Source organism: Zootoca vivipara, chromosome 10 (assembly GCF_963506605.1).
Source record: "Zootoca vivipara chromosome 10, rZooViv1.1, whole genome shotgun sequence".
Classification (NCBI taxonomy): Eukaryota; Metazoa; Chordata; class Lepidosauria; order Squamata; family Lacertidae; genus Zootoca; species Zootoca vivipara.
This window is the reverse complement of record NC_083285.1, coordinates 43,566,757-43,582,346: the sequence shown is the minus strand read 5'-3', so window position 1 is coordinate 43,582,346 and position 15,590 is coordinate 43,566,757. Positions and strand designations below refer to the sequence as shown.

The 15,590-nt window shown below is 45.5% G+C and overlaps 1 protein-coding gene across 1 annotated transcript; it reads left to right on the top strand.

The window, feature by feature from the left end:
- Window positions 1-6,090: 6,090 nt before the first annotated feature.
- Window positions 6,091-14,532, top strand: KDELR3 (KDEL endoplasmic reticulum protein retention receptor 3). The gene is made up of 5 exons (XM_035126915.1): window positions 6,091-6,607; window positions 11,732-11,832; window positions 12,702-12,860; window positions 13,067-13,319; window positions 14,208-14,532. The coding sequence occupies exons 1-5, from the start codon at window positions 6,517-6,519 to the stop codon at window positions 14,246-14,248; spliced, it is 645 nt and encodes a 214-aa protein (XP_034982806.1). The 5' UTR covers window positions 6,091-6,516; the 3' UTR covers window positions 14,249-14,532.
- Window positions 14,533-15,590: the final 1,058 nt, after the last annotated feature.

The following is a 15,590-nucleotide window of genomic DNA, read 5'->3' as shown; positions in this document are numbered from 1 at the left end:
TGGTGATGGAGGAAGTGTTATCGGCTGAGTGTTTGCTTCAGGAACTTGAGGAAGCAATAATGGTGTGTAGAGCCATGAAGTCTGCTAAGGGAGAAGCCAAAGATAAAGCAGGACTCAAACATAAACTTCACACATGGCCTAAGGTTGCCAGCGGGGAGCCTGTGACCCTCCAGGTGTCGTTGGACTACAATTCCCATCATTCCCGTTTGATTGACTGCGCTAGATGGGACTGGTGGGAGTTAGACTCCAGCAATGAGTGGAGAACCACAAGTTCCTCATCCTGACTTAACATATGCCTCCATAACTTGCGATCCACCAAGCCAAACTGCCTACCTATGATGCACTTCAGGTCCGACAGAAAGTTACCTTGTACCAAGTCAGTCCATAGGTTCATCTAGTTTAGTACTTTTGATGCAGATTGGCAGCAGTTTTCCAGGTTTACAGACAGGGGTCTCTCTCAGCCTTTTTGAATTCTCTCTTCTTTTTTCACATCCCTGCTTGCATTTCTTTAGCAAAACTGTGTTCTGTTTTTGTTTCTCCTCATTTGGATGAGACTTCAATTTTCTGAAGGAAGCCTTTTTGTCACTAATAACTCTGTTTTTAAACAACACTGGTATCCTCTTAGTCTTGGTAGTATTTTTTCTGATTTGCGTGCCAAAACCCCCAGAAAATTCCCCCAAAAAACTCAGACAGACACATTATTTTAGGTTTTGTTTTTTGGCATAATTTTGGCCACAACTTTATTCAAAATTACAAATTAATTTGAGTGTTGGCCTTAGGCTTTGGTTAATCTTCTGCCCCACGGTGGGACAGGACCAGCTCTGACTTCCTATGGTAGGAAAGTCAAGTAAACACCCCATGGTGGAGGAGATAGCTGAGGCCAGACCATCTCCCCCACCAGAAATGTTCCCCAAGGCTCGTGCTCTGTCATTGGCCCCAGCCCCGCACCATTGCGGGGGTGTAAGGACTAGAGCCCCGGAGCCCCAGGATTCCTTTAACGGAATACTTCTATAAGAGCAACCCTGGGGGGCATGCACCTCCATGCGATGCCCCTCCCAATCTCATCAACCAAAGCCTAACCTGCCAACCTAACAAGTTGTGACTATTGCCAAGCAGTAGGCGAAAAACCAGATGGCACATCCAATCAGCCAAATGGAAAAAAAATTCCTACTGGCCCCTGAATACAGGCGGTGCCATAGCAAGGTCACTCTAAACCTGCAAAGAAAAGGAGGTGGGCGGGAGGGGAGGGAGATTCAAATCAACTAGCCAGGAATGAGCTTAACACAAAAACGCTGAGTACTTAAGCACTCGCCCTGTCAATCAAGGAATGGATAGATGCAATTTACTCCAGCAACACTCTGCCCTCCAACCATCCTCTCTCTTTGAGCTTAGACCCACCCCTTAACACACACAGAGACTTTTCTGCTGGGTCCGGCTGCAACCCTCATTATTGGTTTTGAATAACCCCCAAGCAGAGATTTGACCCATTTCACTTTCCCTTACAACTCCCTTTTTAGCAACTCCCATGCTTGTGAGAGGTTTGACGTCAAAAATGATTGTGTTGGACTTTATTGGCAACTGCCTATTTACATATATGATGGATTTTATAGTTACGGTCACTGTTCTCAATCTGCTCAACAGTTACATATGACACAAGGTCTTAGGAACTAGTGCACAGGAACCACCAGGCCAGCAGGACCCATCACCACAGGGAGGGGGACCCTGTGTCCATGAACATGACGGACTCTGAGGCATAGGGAGCAGCAGGGGGTGCGCTGTAAAAGGCTGAGGCAAGGGCCCACAGCCCAGCTCCCTAGCTGGCCAGATGGGTTCGCTAGCTCTAGGAGGAGGTGTTGTTGGAGATTCATTCCCCGTGTCTGCCGTCATGGGATTGTTGTCTATCACACGACAGTGTATGTTTTTCATTCCACAGAGTGGGAAGTTACGGAGACAGGATGTTTGTGTTACTGTGTTCCATGAAGTCGGACGATTGTCCTTTGTTCTCTCTCTTTGCTGTCTGATGCTAGAGAGAGAGGGAGCCATGTTGCAGTGCTCCGTGTGTGTTTATATGTAAATAAACGTAGATTAGCCAAAATGCTGAGTTCTGTTATGCAACTGCGAAGACTCTGCGGATCCCTGAGTGTGCTGATGTTTCTTGGAATCATTCACTGTGATGTTTGTGCTGAAGAAAGCTTTTGAAGCTCCCGAACCATCGACCGGGAGGGAGAGAACATACCAGTCGGGCATGTGTCTTGGCCAAGGTCCTACTCGTGTGTAGGACAACTCTTAACAGGTGTGTGATTCCTCAGCTGGAGGAGGCTCAGAACAGGTGAGGCTCACCTTGCCTCGTCAAGCCCAGATGCTGCAATCAGCAGACAAAGTACAAAAGGGAAGCAGAGGTGAGGGGCTGTGTCTGCTGAACTGCCCATGTTGGTGGACCTTGATTTGGATGCTCTTGGAACTCTATGGGACTGTGCTTTGGGTTTGACTCTGGACTGTATCCTGACTGCTGGACCTCAGACTTGGCCTGCTTGGATTGACCCTGGATTGCATTTCCGGACCTTTGGACTTTGTTTGCATGGATTGACCCCTGGTCTTTGAACTTTTGTCTCCAGGTAGGCCAGGGGCTCAGGACACTTACACTGAAACAAATCCGCCATTTTAATGCCCGCTCACCCAATGAGCATTTGTTCTGAATATTTTACAACACAAAATTCACTGGATGATCCCGGGTTCTAACATGTGGGACAGAATCAATATGAATTCTAGAATTGACAGTTTTACTATAAAAAAGGAGAAGAAGGGGAAACGCATGGTTTTTATAAGTCTATCCAAGGTGCAGAAACATCTAGTTATGACATTGTAAAGCGTACATACACACTGACAGTTTAATGGCTCCTTTTTGGAGCTAGGTAAGGGTTCCTTGACCCCTGTTTAAAATTGGGAACTGTTTTAAATTCCTCTTCAGTTTCCTAGTTTAGGTGTGTGTGTGTGTGTGTGTTTGACTGCCCACATGGTTCCAGCACTTTCAAGAGGCTCTGTGGTTGTGTGTCATACTCCTTCACACTCATTTGTGCTCCTGGAAAAGCTGTGGGGGTGGGAGGAGGAGGAGGAATACATGTGCAGGCTGCAAAAAACAGGGGGAAGGTATATGAGTCCTAATAATGGACTCGCCCTAGGAGGCAGCTCAGAAGGGAACTTTGGCTGTCAGAGTCAGACTCTATTGTGTTGCCATGACGCCAGTGTGGCTTAACTCATCTCATGGAGCCAGTAGGGCATCTCTTATTGGCGAGGCCCAAGTCACGATGATCACGGGCACCTCAGTTAAAGCTACCAAGCTTGACTGGCCCTGTTCTAGAAGGTTCTACCTATTTACTCAGTCATGGTAAATGCCTGGAAATAAGGCCTAGTGCTAGCTTTCCAAATGAGATTTCTTTCCCCATCTTTGGGTGGTGGAGAGGAGGGTGATACTAATCTGCATATGTGGATGTGTGCGCATGCCAATAGGCAAGCAAACATGAAGCAGACAGTGAGAGACTGAAAGAACTCATGTTCAGATTTCCCCTGAGCTAAGAGTAATCGGGTGACACACCCATCCTATCTGAAGGTTCAGTTCACTGGTGAGATAAATCGTGTCCCCCCTAAACAGAGGGCACGTATTGCGGTGGGACCTGGCAATCAGGCCTGTGTTGTGGGTGGGAACATTGGAGCAGCCACAACACCCTATTGGTGGTCCCTCGATCTTGGGTGCAATTGGGCTAGCAGGACGCCAGTCAAAGCGATCGAGGGACCGCGACTTAAGCACTGCACGTGGCCCTGAGCTTCCTCTTTCAGGCTTCTGTACATCGGAACACCCGCCCACCTCTCCCTATATTTAGGGCTTGTGCTTGACCTTGCTATGCCGGTGTGTGTCGCCTGTCTTTGGGACAGGGGCACAGCAGGAATTTTTCCCACTTGGCGGATTGGCTGGTGCCATTTGAGTCTCACCTGCCACATAACAAATCATCACAACTTGTAAGGTTTCAGATAGGCACTGGTTCAGTTGGATAGGGGTGGCAGGATGCCTAGAAGAAGAAGAAGAGTTTGGATTTGATACCCCGCTTTATCACTACCCTAAGGAGTCTCAAAGCGGCTAACATTCTCCTTTCCCTACCTCCCCCACAACAAACACTCTGTGAGGTGAGTGGGGCTGAGAGACTTCAGAGAAGTGTGACTAGCCCAAGGTCACCCAGTAGCTGCATGTGGAGGAGCGGAGACGCGAACCTGGTTCCCCACTCTTAACCACTACACCACACTGGCTCTCACACATAGCCATCCCTATGCGTTGGGTATTCCTTTAAGAAGGAATCCACGGACTCATGGTTGGTCTTCCCCGTGTGGGGTTGTGCCCTGAGCCTGAGTTCAGGGCTCATCTGGGTGGAGGCCTAGCAGGGCTCCTGCTTGCCACTGTCCCAGGTGTTCACCCAAGGCTGACTTATGGTTGGTGCCCAGAGTCAGCGCTGCCTGCAGGGCTGCAGGTACCTAGTCGAACTTGATTTGTAACCAATAAAGTTGTGGCCTAAATTCTGTCAAAAACCAAACCAAAATTTGAGGCCTGTCTGAATTTATTCTTAGGGCTGGTTAAAGGGTCTCCACACGCAACACATGTGAGGGGGGGGGTCCTGGTCTCTCATGCTCTGGAACATCCCATCAGGGTCGGTGCTTCCATTAAGGCGAACTAGGCCACGGCCTAGGGCGCCAAAATGGAGGGGGCGCTGACCAGGCCGCCCGCCGCCGGTGCTGCCTGGGGCTGCCTCAGGCCGCTATCCAGAGGCGTGCGGGGAGCGTGGGCCTGGGGCCGCCTCCTCTGAACAGCTGAAAGGCGGGCGAGGCGGCCCCAGACTTGCGCTCCCGGCGAGAAGTTCTGGAGGTGCGCAGGGGGAGTGTGAGCCTGGGGGCACCTCTCCGCGCCTCTCAGCTGTTCAGTTGAGGCGGCCCCAGGCTGCCGCTCCCTGCACAAAGCTCCGGAGGCGCGCGGGGATCGCTGGGAGCGCAAGCCTGGGGGCGGGGCTGCCTCCTCCCGCTCTCTGCTCCGCTGCAGCCTGCAAGACCCTGCTGATCATGCTGGCTGGTGGGCCCCACTCGCCCTTCTGCCGCTGCCGCTTCTCTGCTGCTCCCCGCGCACCTCCGGAACTTCTCGCCTAGGGCGCAAAAAACCTAGCACCGGCCCTGCATCCCATTTCCCTTCCATAGGCAAGTTGAAGGACAGACTTCTGAAGCGAAGAGCCTCAGCAAGTGCAGGAGGCTGCTTGCTAAGGAACCTCATGTTCTTGTGGGGGGGGTGGCTCCATGGTTTCTAGGGGTTTTCCTGTTGTTATTCTGTCCCTCACATCTACAATAAACCTACCATTAAAATTATGGGCTGGCTATTTCTTCGTCAGAGGGCAAATGGGCAAATTTAGCAGGGGATCAAATACTTCCCCCCCCTCACTGTTAACTCTTTTACATTTGGTTACATTTCCCCGCTTTGCATGTGTGTGTCTAACAACCGAGGTTCATGTTCCATGCATCTGGGCTCCGGTCGGTGAAAGTTGATGCCATTATTAAAAAGTGGCCGGTTTATAAGGTGCCACAAAACTCTTTTATGTCCCCAAAGCGACTTGAGCAAGGGGGAAATGCCTGGCAGAAATACTTCCTGACGACAAAAACTGGAACATAGTGAAGGAAAGCCAATTAAAATCAAGAAAGCACCCTGTGACCCTGGTCCTACAAATCTATTTGCAGACTAAATAGGTCTGCAAAAGAACACTGAGGGTTTGGCGACACTACTTTGCATTGGGGCCCTGAGTAAGGAATACATATTATAATGCCCCCTCCTCCAAATCTCTGGAATCTGGAGCAATTCACATTACAGTAATTTCCCCCCTCAAGCTTGCAAAGGGATGTCTGCCCCTCTTAACTGTCTTTTCCTCTTTAAGGACATTCAAGGTTGTAACTTGAGAAGTTGGAAGGATGCAGGAGAAAGTTTAACTCGGCCTAGTTGCTCCCGCCTCCGTCTCCACCCTCAGTACAAACAGCATCCACGCCACGTCACCCAGTGCCTCTGCTGGGACTGCAAAGCTTTGGCTGGGATGTTCTTCCACTCCTCTGTCAGAGGGAGCAGAACGACTTAGGAGAGCCAGCGAACCAAAGACTTCCCTACAGACAAAAGTGATCAAGAGGGGAAAGCATAAGTGCACCAAAAGTTCAAATTCTAAGCTCATTGCAGAATCCTGGTGGAGACAAAGATAGGTAGTGCAAGTCTAATCCTTCCAAGAGAGGGAAAGGCTACATTTTGCTTAGCAGATTATTCAGTTGGAATAGAAAGGAATCATTTGGCTGTTGAAGAAAGAGGAAGAGAGACACCCTTATCCAAGTGAGGAACCAGAAAGCATCTGCTAAGAAAAGCGAAGAGGCCTGCTGTAGGGCCACAATCCTCCTCGGAATATAAACTAGCTGGTTTTCCTTCAGGACTCTCTGGGACATTCTTTGGCCAGCATGAACATATTTCGGATCCTGGGTGATGTATCTCACCTATTAGCCATGATCATGTTGCTGGGGAAGATCTGGAGATCAAAGTCATGTGCTGGTAAGTTCTTGTTCTCCTTCCCTCTTCATCCCGTTGACAAGGTGCTGGTGCAGAAACAATGCAGAAGGAAAAGAAGGGAGCAGACAAAGTTTCTGGGAGTTACTTATCACCAGAACACAAAACTGTGCCCCAGAGACTAAGGATTTGGGTTTGGCCTCAGCCTGCGTGGGTCACACATCTGCCCTAAGGTGTGTTCACATTATCACTTTCAAGCACAGTGAATTTGTTCTCCCACCCCTGCATTTCACAACTCTTTCCCCTCTAGCTGTTCACATCAGCACGACTTCATTAGTGTCAGATTTGTTGGTGTACACACCAGGGGGGCACGGATGGGGCACCCTATGCAAAGGTGCCCCGACGTTTGCTGGAGATAAGTTAGGAATGGCTTAAGGACTCAAATTGGATTGAGTAATAGCACATCCAACAGTAGTATTTTGCAAGGAAGTATGGAATGCATATGCATTTTGGGTAACTGTTGTGTGAGCGCAGATTTAAAAAACAGCACTGGAAACTCTGTGAGTGCACAGTAAGTGGGAGTGTGACCACAGCCTAGACTATAGTACTCGCCTAAGAAGCTGGCTGTTTTACGTCTTTCCCAGTAGCTTTGTAGGACAATGCAGCATAAATGAATTAACATGGAATATTGATAGGAAATAAGAGAAACAGCTATTAAAGCAAATAGCTCTTGATAACTCACTGAGATCAACACTTTCCCCATGTCTCATGCTAGACACCTGTCCCATTGTCTTGACAGGCAACCCTGCCCAGGTGAGGTCCTTTCAATGTCACAGGGATGCTCCTACAATATCACTTTATGGAATTTTCAGTCCCCATTATTTTCTGCAAATTTTGAGATTTGTAGCCAGTTGCGTGCATTCCTTCTGGGACTTTTCACCAACTAAAACACATTTTGTAAACCTGAGCAAAGTAAATGCCTTGGGTGTGTGTGTGGATAAGACGGGAATCCTTCTGCATTTCAGATAGAATATTTCCCCAGGGCAGAGGGGTGGGGGTGATGGCTGGGAAGCACAATACAGCCGGGAAACCTCTGCCAAGGATTTAAGTAAACTGGTAAAGAACAAAGGAACTGGATCGACAGGGAACAGAGAAATGGATTGCCCAGGACAATGACTTGTCCTTTCATTAAGTCTGCAATCCTATGGATTTGAGGTAAGCATAGGACACTTTTGAAGAAACATATATAGGACTGTGCTGTGCAGAACTGAAAATGTGAAACAGCACTGCATGAATGCAGAAAAACCAAAAGTGCTGTTTAGGAGGTGCATTTATGAACCCCCCCCCCATGTCTCCTATATATCTAATCTCCCAAGTTTTGGTTCTTGTGTGGTATTAAAAAAACAACCACAACAAATGTTCTTAATATACACTGCTTGTTCTCAATTTAATATTGATTGTGAACTACAGTGGGCCTTTTAATCTTCTTCCCCACCACCTCAAAGCCTGACTGTGTTCATAGAGAAAATTTTGGGGAGTCCCAGAGTGTATGCTGCTAACTCCTTTTACTTTCTTGATTTCCGCTCTCCCCACTCCTCTTCTCCGGCAGTATTTCCATGGCCTCTTGTTAAAACTTCTTCCATCTCTAGTTTCCTCCTTACAAGCCCGTCCCACTCCATTAAACTCCCCCCCCCCCGCTCTTTGTGGGTGGAATCTAAAATTCATTTAGGAGTGGTGGTGTGATGTGGCAGTTGAAGTGGTATAGCCATATCACAGTCCCCGGTGTGGTGTATGTGTCCTGGGGTATGGCAAATTGGAAACTGTTTAAGTTTGTAGCGGGAGGAGGAATGAACTTGTGGAATTGAGTTTGGTTCTGTACGTTCAGCATAATTTCTAGACATCCTGCCTTTTTGCACTACCCCGTTGAGGCTGAAAAACAAGACGTATAGGAGCATCACTGTAAAAGGAAACTGCAGGGCCACACAATGCGCTGCTGATTAAAACTTGTCTTTGGTCTCTTTCACCTGAAGATGCCTATGACTGTTAAATGTTTGCAACTGCTCACAACATTTATCCAATAAACAGCATATTTTTACTTTCTCATTTTACTGCCTCAGAAGAAATAATGATAGAGGAGTGGAAACGTTTTGCTGAGTAGAGGGGAATTAACTGTGCACGGTTGAAAACGCTGACAGCATTATTATAAATTCAACAGTTTAATATTTGTGTGATGTAAGGTAGGAGAGCTGACTTAAAATGGTTATAGCAAAATATGCAGGAATGATAGACAACTAAAATGAACCATGGAAGGGGAAGGGGGAAAGTGATTGGTTATATGATATGCAAAATGTTTATTTTGAGATGTTAAACTATTCAAAAATAATAATAATAAGCAGCTCTTTTGTGTTGCAAAAAACAATGAAGAGTCTTCAGCACCTCAAAGCAGGAATGGGCAGCCTTTTATCTACTAAAGTCCACCTTAACTCAGGACCCTTTAAGTTTAAGCTGACATCCTTTTCGTTGGATATTCATGCTGATTTGTGTTCATGGTGGTATTAGGGCATTTATACGCAGCTCCACTTTGAATACTGTTTGTATCTTGCAAAGTTTTGGGGCGGACATAATACTTCGTTTATGCACCACCCATACATACGGTAGATAGCTTCACACCATGGCAGTTGTATCCGGCTTTTGTTGTGCTATAGTGCAAGAGTGCCCCTCCAGATGGCAAAAATGCCACCAACCTGTAAACCAACAATGGCTCCCTAATCTACTTTTCTAGCTTTGATCTTCCAATCTGTTTAATCTCATTTCTCTGCATTCAGGAACTTGTTGCACTCTCAGCACAGAAGAGGCTGGCCCAGTGAATATTGCCATTTGAACTGTTCAATGTCAATCAGTATGGAAAGTAAAATAAAAAAAATCCTTCAGTAGCACCTTAAAGACCAACTAAGTTTTTATTTTGGTATGAGCTTTTCATGTGCATGCACACTTCTTCAGATACACTTGAAACAGAATCTGAAGAAGTGTGCATGCACATGAAAGCTCATACCAAAATAAAAACTTAGTTGGTCTTTAAGGTGCTACTGAAGGAATTTTTTTTTTGCTTCGACTCAGACCAACACAGCTACCTACCTGTAACTAGAAGTATGGAAAGTGTTGAGGGCAGCAAAATGACTGAGCAAGGATTGAGAATGGTCTCATAGTTTGGCAAGATACATTGACGGGAGCAGTTTGAATAAATCCATTTGGGGTGGGGGAGAAAACAGCCATGCTGGCCTGAATCACAAACACCCCTACCTCAAGTGACATGCCACATGTGTAACATGGACAAAACAAGCACTTACAATTGCACACCGTGCAATATTTGTCTTTTTTGGCTGGGTGGGAAAAGGGTGATCTGAAAGCGGGGGATGTTGACATTAGTCCCTTGTCATGGCCAGAGGACTTCTTGTTGAGCTTTAGACTTTCAGCACCTTCCCCATTCTGCAGAGGCGGGAGACCTTTCAGGATGGTCTGCCCTCAGAGGTTGATGGATCCAAGTGGTTTCCAGATGGCCGGGGGGACGTGTGTGCGGGTTGGCTGTTATGACCGGCACTCCGGTTAAATATCTGAATGGCTTGGGCCATTGACACGATTGCTCCTGAGTGCTTCGTGGAGCCTGTTTGGCTCTGTGATATACTACCGAACATAGGCCAAATAAGCAAGCTGGGAGATGAACGCATGTGGAGGGGAACTCCAGACAAATACAACTGAACACTGGTGAGTGCGCTTTTTTTTTTAGCTTATTCAGTGGCAGAGAAGGCAGGAAAGAAGACATACTTGCTACCTGCACTTCACCCTCACTGTGGTATCTGGCAGAGCTTTTCTGGCTACTGTGGGGCCTTTTGCAGACTGGCCCCAAAGAGGTGGTAGAACCTATGGTAGCTCGCTGTGACTTGTTTGCCAAGCATTTTGAGGATAAAAATTCCTTGCCTCCATCGGCATCTTAACTCTGCTGCTATAGCAGAATCTTGAGAGGTGTCCAGAACATTGTCGAAAACATTCCTCTTTATCCAGGCCTTTGACCATTAAGTAATCTATGGCTTGTTAAATGTGTGGGAGGGGACTGTTGTTATGATTATTTTATCATTATGCTGTGCATTGTGTTTTTATTGTACTGTGTAAATTATGTTCTTAATGTCATACACTGCCCTAGGATCTTCGGCTTAATAAATAATAATAATACTAGTGTGTTTGCTAGAAGCGCTAGGGCTGAGTGGGTTAGCAGCAGCGGTCTGTGAATCTTGCTCTGGCTTCCTCACTTTCCCACCTGCTGCCCCCCTTCCCACTTTGCTGCCTTACTTTGAGCTCTACATAAGGGAGTAATAGAGAAAAACCTACAAACAAAATCCAGATAGTAGCCATGTTAGTCTCTTACAGGAAAAAGAGGCTCGTGGCATCTTAAGCGGTAACAGGCTTCTTGTGGCCTCCAGCTGTACAATAAATCTGTTAGTTTTCAAAGTACCATAAGGCTCTTTTTGTGTTTCCATGAACAAAAACTGATGCCACCTGGGGATCAATTACCTTTCTCCTGCACTGCTCCCCACGCCTCCTTGAGTTCTTTCATAACCATTTATTTTCTACACTCAGTTTCCAGACAATATACTGTAGGTCAACAGCGTCAACTTGTCTTTCAGAAAAGAGAGGCAACACTGCTCACATCCACACCACTCATTTAAAGCTTCCCCCAAAGAATCCTGGGAACGGTAGTCTACCCCTATGATTGTTAACATCCTTAACAAACCACTGTGTTTATGCTGATTTTCTGTGTTGGGCATCAATACAATGATGGTGTGTGGGTTATCTTTCTTCCCACCCTGGATCCTGGGAAGTCATCCACAGGTTCTCCAGTTCACTTGGCAGTGGAGCTGGCTTGAGTGTTGAAGCTGGAACAGCACTCTTTCATTCTGCTGTGCCTTTTCACTTGGCAGAAGGGTGACCCTCTCCAGGCTGTGTTTGTGCTGCCAGAGGATTCAGGTCCGCCTCTGTGGGGAGCTCTGAAGTTTGTGGCTTGTGGTGTTCGTCGCTACCTTCCTCACCCAACTAAGGACTCTGCTTGTCTATTATGCCTGTGCCAAAGACCCAGGCACTTCTCCTGCTCATTTAATTTCCCTTTTTGGCCTGCAGGTATCTCAGGAAAGAGCCAGATCCTTTTTGCACTCGTCTTCACAAGCCGTTACCTTGACCTGGTCACGAACTTCATCTCCATCTATAATACTGTCATGAAGGTAAGGGCGAGTTCAAGTGGTCTCCATCTAGTCAGTCTGAGATAGGAACAATTCTGGTATGTTCAGACCCTGATTTATAACCTTTGAAAAAGGCCATTTTCAGTGGAGGGTAGAGGGTTTTCTACTAATATTTTACTGAAAGGATTTCAATTATAAAGAAATAAAGTGATACAATCACTCAGCATCTTGTTTCATTGAGATTGAACAAGGTTGTCCATTCCCATCCCAAAGCCACAATGAACTTGTTTACAAACACAGAGCTACAGTGCTCAGGGCTCTAATAGAATAGTCCCAGTGCACACTAGGTTTTTGTTGTACCGGGGAGGAAAAGCAGAGTGTCAGAGAAAGATGACATTTTAAATACCGGTATGTGCAGTGCAGCCCAGCCTCTACCCTGTTCCCCCACTGCTTAAGCTACAGCAGTGGTAATGACCCACAGAGTCTGATTGGAACAAGGTGTACCAATCTGAGGCTTGTAAAGCCACTCTTACAGCAGGTTAAGCAAGCGTGGCTAGGGAAGAACAAGAAATGTAGTTAATGGGCTTCGTACGTGTGTGTGTGTGTACATGCATATAATATAAAATACATGCTGCTGCTGATCATCTTAAGAGTGCATTAAAGATGCCAAACCAGAGTACCTTAGGCAAAATATAAGGTAATTCCTGCTTGGCAGGGGGTTGGACTGGATGGCCCTTGTGGTCTCTTCCAACTCTATGATTATATGAAATGAAAACAAATTGAATCTTGTCTGCAATCAGCCAAAGAACAGCCAGCACACACTTAGGTTAGTGGGTTCCAGCAAAGTTTTGGTAGACCAATCCTCAAAGATTTGCACTATGGGAAAGTTGTTTTTTTGTATTCCTCTGCAGGTTGTTTTCTTAAGTTGTGCCTATGTTACCGTGTACCTGATCTATGGGAAATTCCGGAAAACCTTTGATAGTGAGAATGACTCTTTCCGCCTCGAATTCCTTTTAGTTCCAGTTACAGGCCTGTCATTTTTAGAAAACCACAGTTTCACCCCTTTAGAGGTAAGAAAGCCATTCATAGTAAGTGGAAGGAGGTAATAATTGCATCAAGTTTCCTTGAACCTTTGGTGTCTGGAACTGAACTTTCTTTTGCCCAATGATGAAAGGTAAAGGACAGGTGGGCCAAAATAAAATTGTCATGTTTTTCTCTGGACTGATTCATGTACTACTTAACATTTAACATGGACTTACCTTTATTTTTTCCTTAGATTCTCTGGACTTTTTCAATTTATCTGGAATCAGTGGCTATCCTTCCACAACTTTTCATGATTAGCAAAACAGGTGAAGCTGAAACTATCACAACACACTACCTTTTCTTCTTGGGCCTCTATCGCGCTCTCTACCTTGCAAACTGGATCTGGCGCTACCACACAGAGAACTTCTACGATCAAATTGCTGTGGTGTCTGGAGTAGTACAGACCATCTTCTACTGCGACTTTTTTTACCTCTATGTCACGAAAGGTAAGGATCACAGAATGCTGGCTAGTCAGTGACTGAAACTGACAATTGTGGCAGAGATTAGGCAGGTTAGCTATAGCTCTGCTCTCCCCACCCCTCCGCTCCACAGAACCTGTTGGCTGTGTTTCTTTTCAACCCCAAACATTTAACAGCGCTTGTCTGACCACCTGGTCTTGTACAGATGGGCAAGAGCACTTAGGTCATATAGGAAAATTCTGATTGCGGTACTGCTGCTTGCAGAATATTATGGGGCAGTGAGTTGAAAATTGGCATTCAAAAATGCAGTTTTGCAATTTCTCCAGCGGGAGAGCCCCAGCAGTAAAAAAAAAAAAAACACCCTCAGAATTAAGCAGCAGTATATGTCATTTGTAAAGCAGCAGCCATCAGTTACTTTCCAAAATCTTGTAAAGACTTCCTCCCTGACCCATGAGAGGGCCATTTTATGTGATTGAAGCCTCCTGAATTTTTATTTTTTACATGTTTTTATTTTGCTGTGTCTTATTTTTTAAAAATACTATTTTAACGGTATATTGTATACTGCTTAGATTTTTAAAACGTTGAGTGGTTGATCAATGCTTTTAAATAAATTACATGAAATATTAAACACATAAACCCAAATCAAAAGCTACCAAGCATATACGGTAAGACAATTTCTACATTGCTATACAAGTAGTGTGCTCTGCATGTTAAAGCAGTGTGAAGAAGCCTCTTGGGGGTGGGGAGTCATTACAAATACTGGAAACTATGCAAAACACTCCAAAAACTATTATTTTAGCATAGGACTATTTAAAAATGTCACCATGGCAGCATGAATGCATTTGGTAGAGGCAAGGTGGCCTTCCTTTTTGCCAGATCAAAAAGTTGAAGTCTTAATTCATTTTTTCCATTTAGTATTAAAAGGCAAGAAGCTGAGCCTCCCAATGCCTATCTGAAGACACACACAAGCGAAGGAAGCTCCTGAAGACCCTGCTCCAGGACTGGAGGATGTCCTCTTCAGCCTTTTCCCCATATGGCTCAGTTCACATTCAGAGAACTTGCCTGCTTCTCTACACTGTGACTAGCAGACTGGGCCCGAGAGATTTGAGGTCCAGGTAGCTAACACTTTAGACGTAACACTTTCTAATTTAGTGTTGGATCAGTACCTACGTTTTCTTTTGTATGGGGATGTTTGTGTGTGTTTGAACTGTGCTTATGACAAATAAAATAGTGTGAAGTATCTTTTGGTATATTTTTCTCACAATTATCTCTATTTCTCTCTCTAGACTACTTGAATGAGACTATCAAATCTCTTTTCCAGGCTAAACATTCCCAACTTCCTTAACCGTTCCTCATAAGGCTTGGCTTCCAGACCCTTGATAATCTTAGATACCCTCCTCTGCACAGATTCCAGCTTGTCAACAACCCTTTTAAATTGTGGCACCAAGAGCTAGACACAGTACTCCAGTTGGGGTCTGACCAAGGCAAGCAGAACTATTACTTCCCTTGATCTGAACACTATACTTCTGTTGATGCAGCCTAGAAGAGCATTAGCCTTTTTGGCTGCTCCGTCACACTTATGGTCCACTAAGACCCCTAGACCTTTTTCACATGTACTAGTAAGCCAGGTGTCCCCCATCTTCTATTTGTGAGCTTGTTCTTCCTGCCTAAGTGCAGTATTTTGTTAGTTTGGGCCCAGCTCTCCAATCTGTTATGATCGTCTTGAATCCAGATTTAGTCTTTAGCTGCCCCTCCCAGTTTGGTCCATCCAGGTCAGTTATAAAGACCTTGAGCTACAATGGGCCCAAGAGAGAACCCTGTGGCACCCCACTTGTTTTTTCCACAATGCTGAGGAACCATTAGTGAGCACTCTTTCGGTTCAGCCAGTCAATCGGCTACAAAACCATTGCAGCCTACTATGGACATTAAAATGTTCATTCCTATACTTGTTGCATAGAGAAATTAGGTATTTCTTACAGGAAAAAGAGCATATGAGGTTCTACCTTTTAAATGAAAGAGTTCAATCTTTATTGACAAGTATTTTTATTCATACCTACAAAAGAAAACAAGATGGTATCAAAAGGACAATTTACAAACTAATAGTAACATAGCTTTTTAGTATGCTGTGCCTGAATACCACTGAGCTATGAATCCTTCCATTCAAGTCTTTGTTAATACAACAGGAATGTGTTTAAATACCAGTAAGGGTTGAAACAGAGCACTGATCCGACCCAAAAAGCCTCTAAAGTTTAGAGTTTAAATCTTTCAACTTAAAGCCCACACAGTAATTTATTTGGA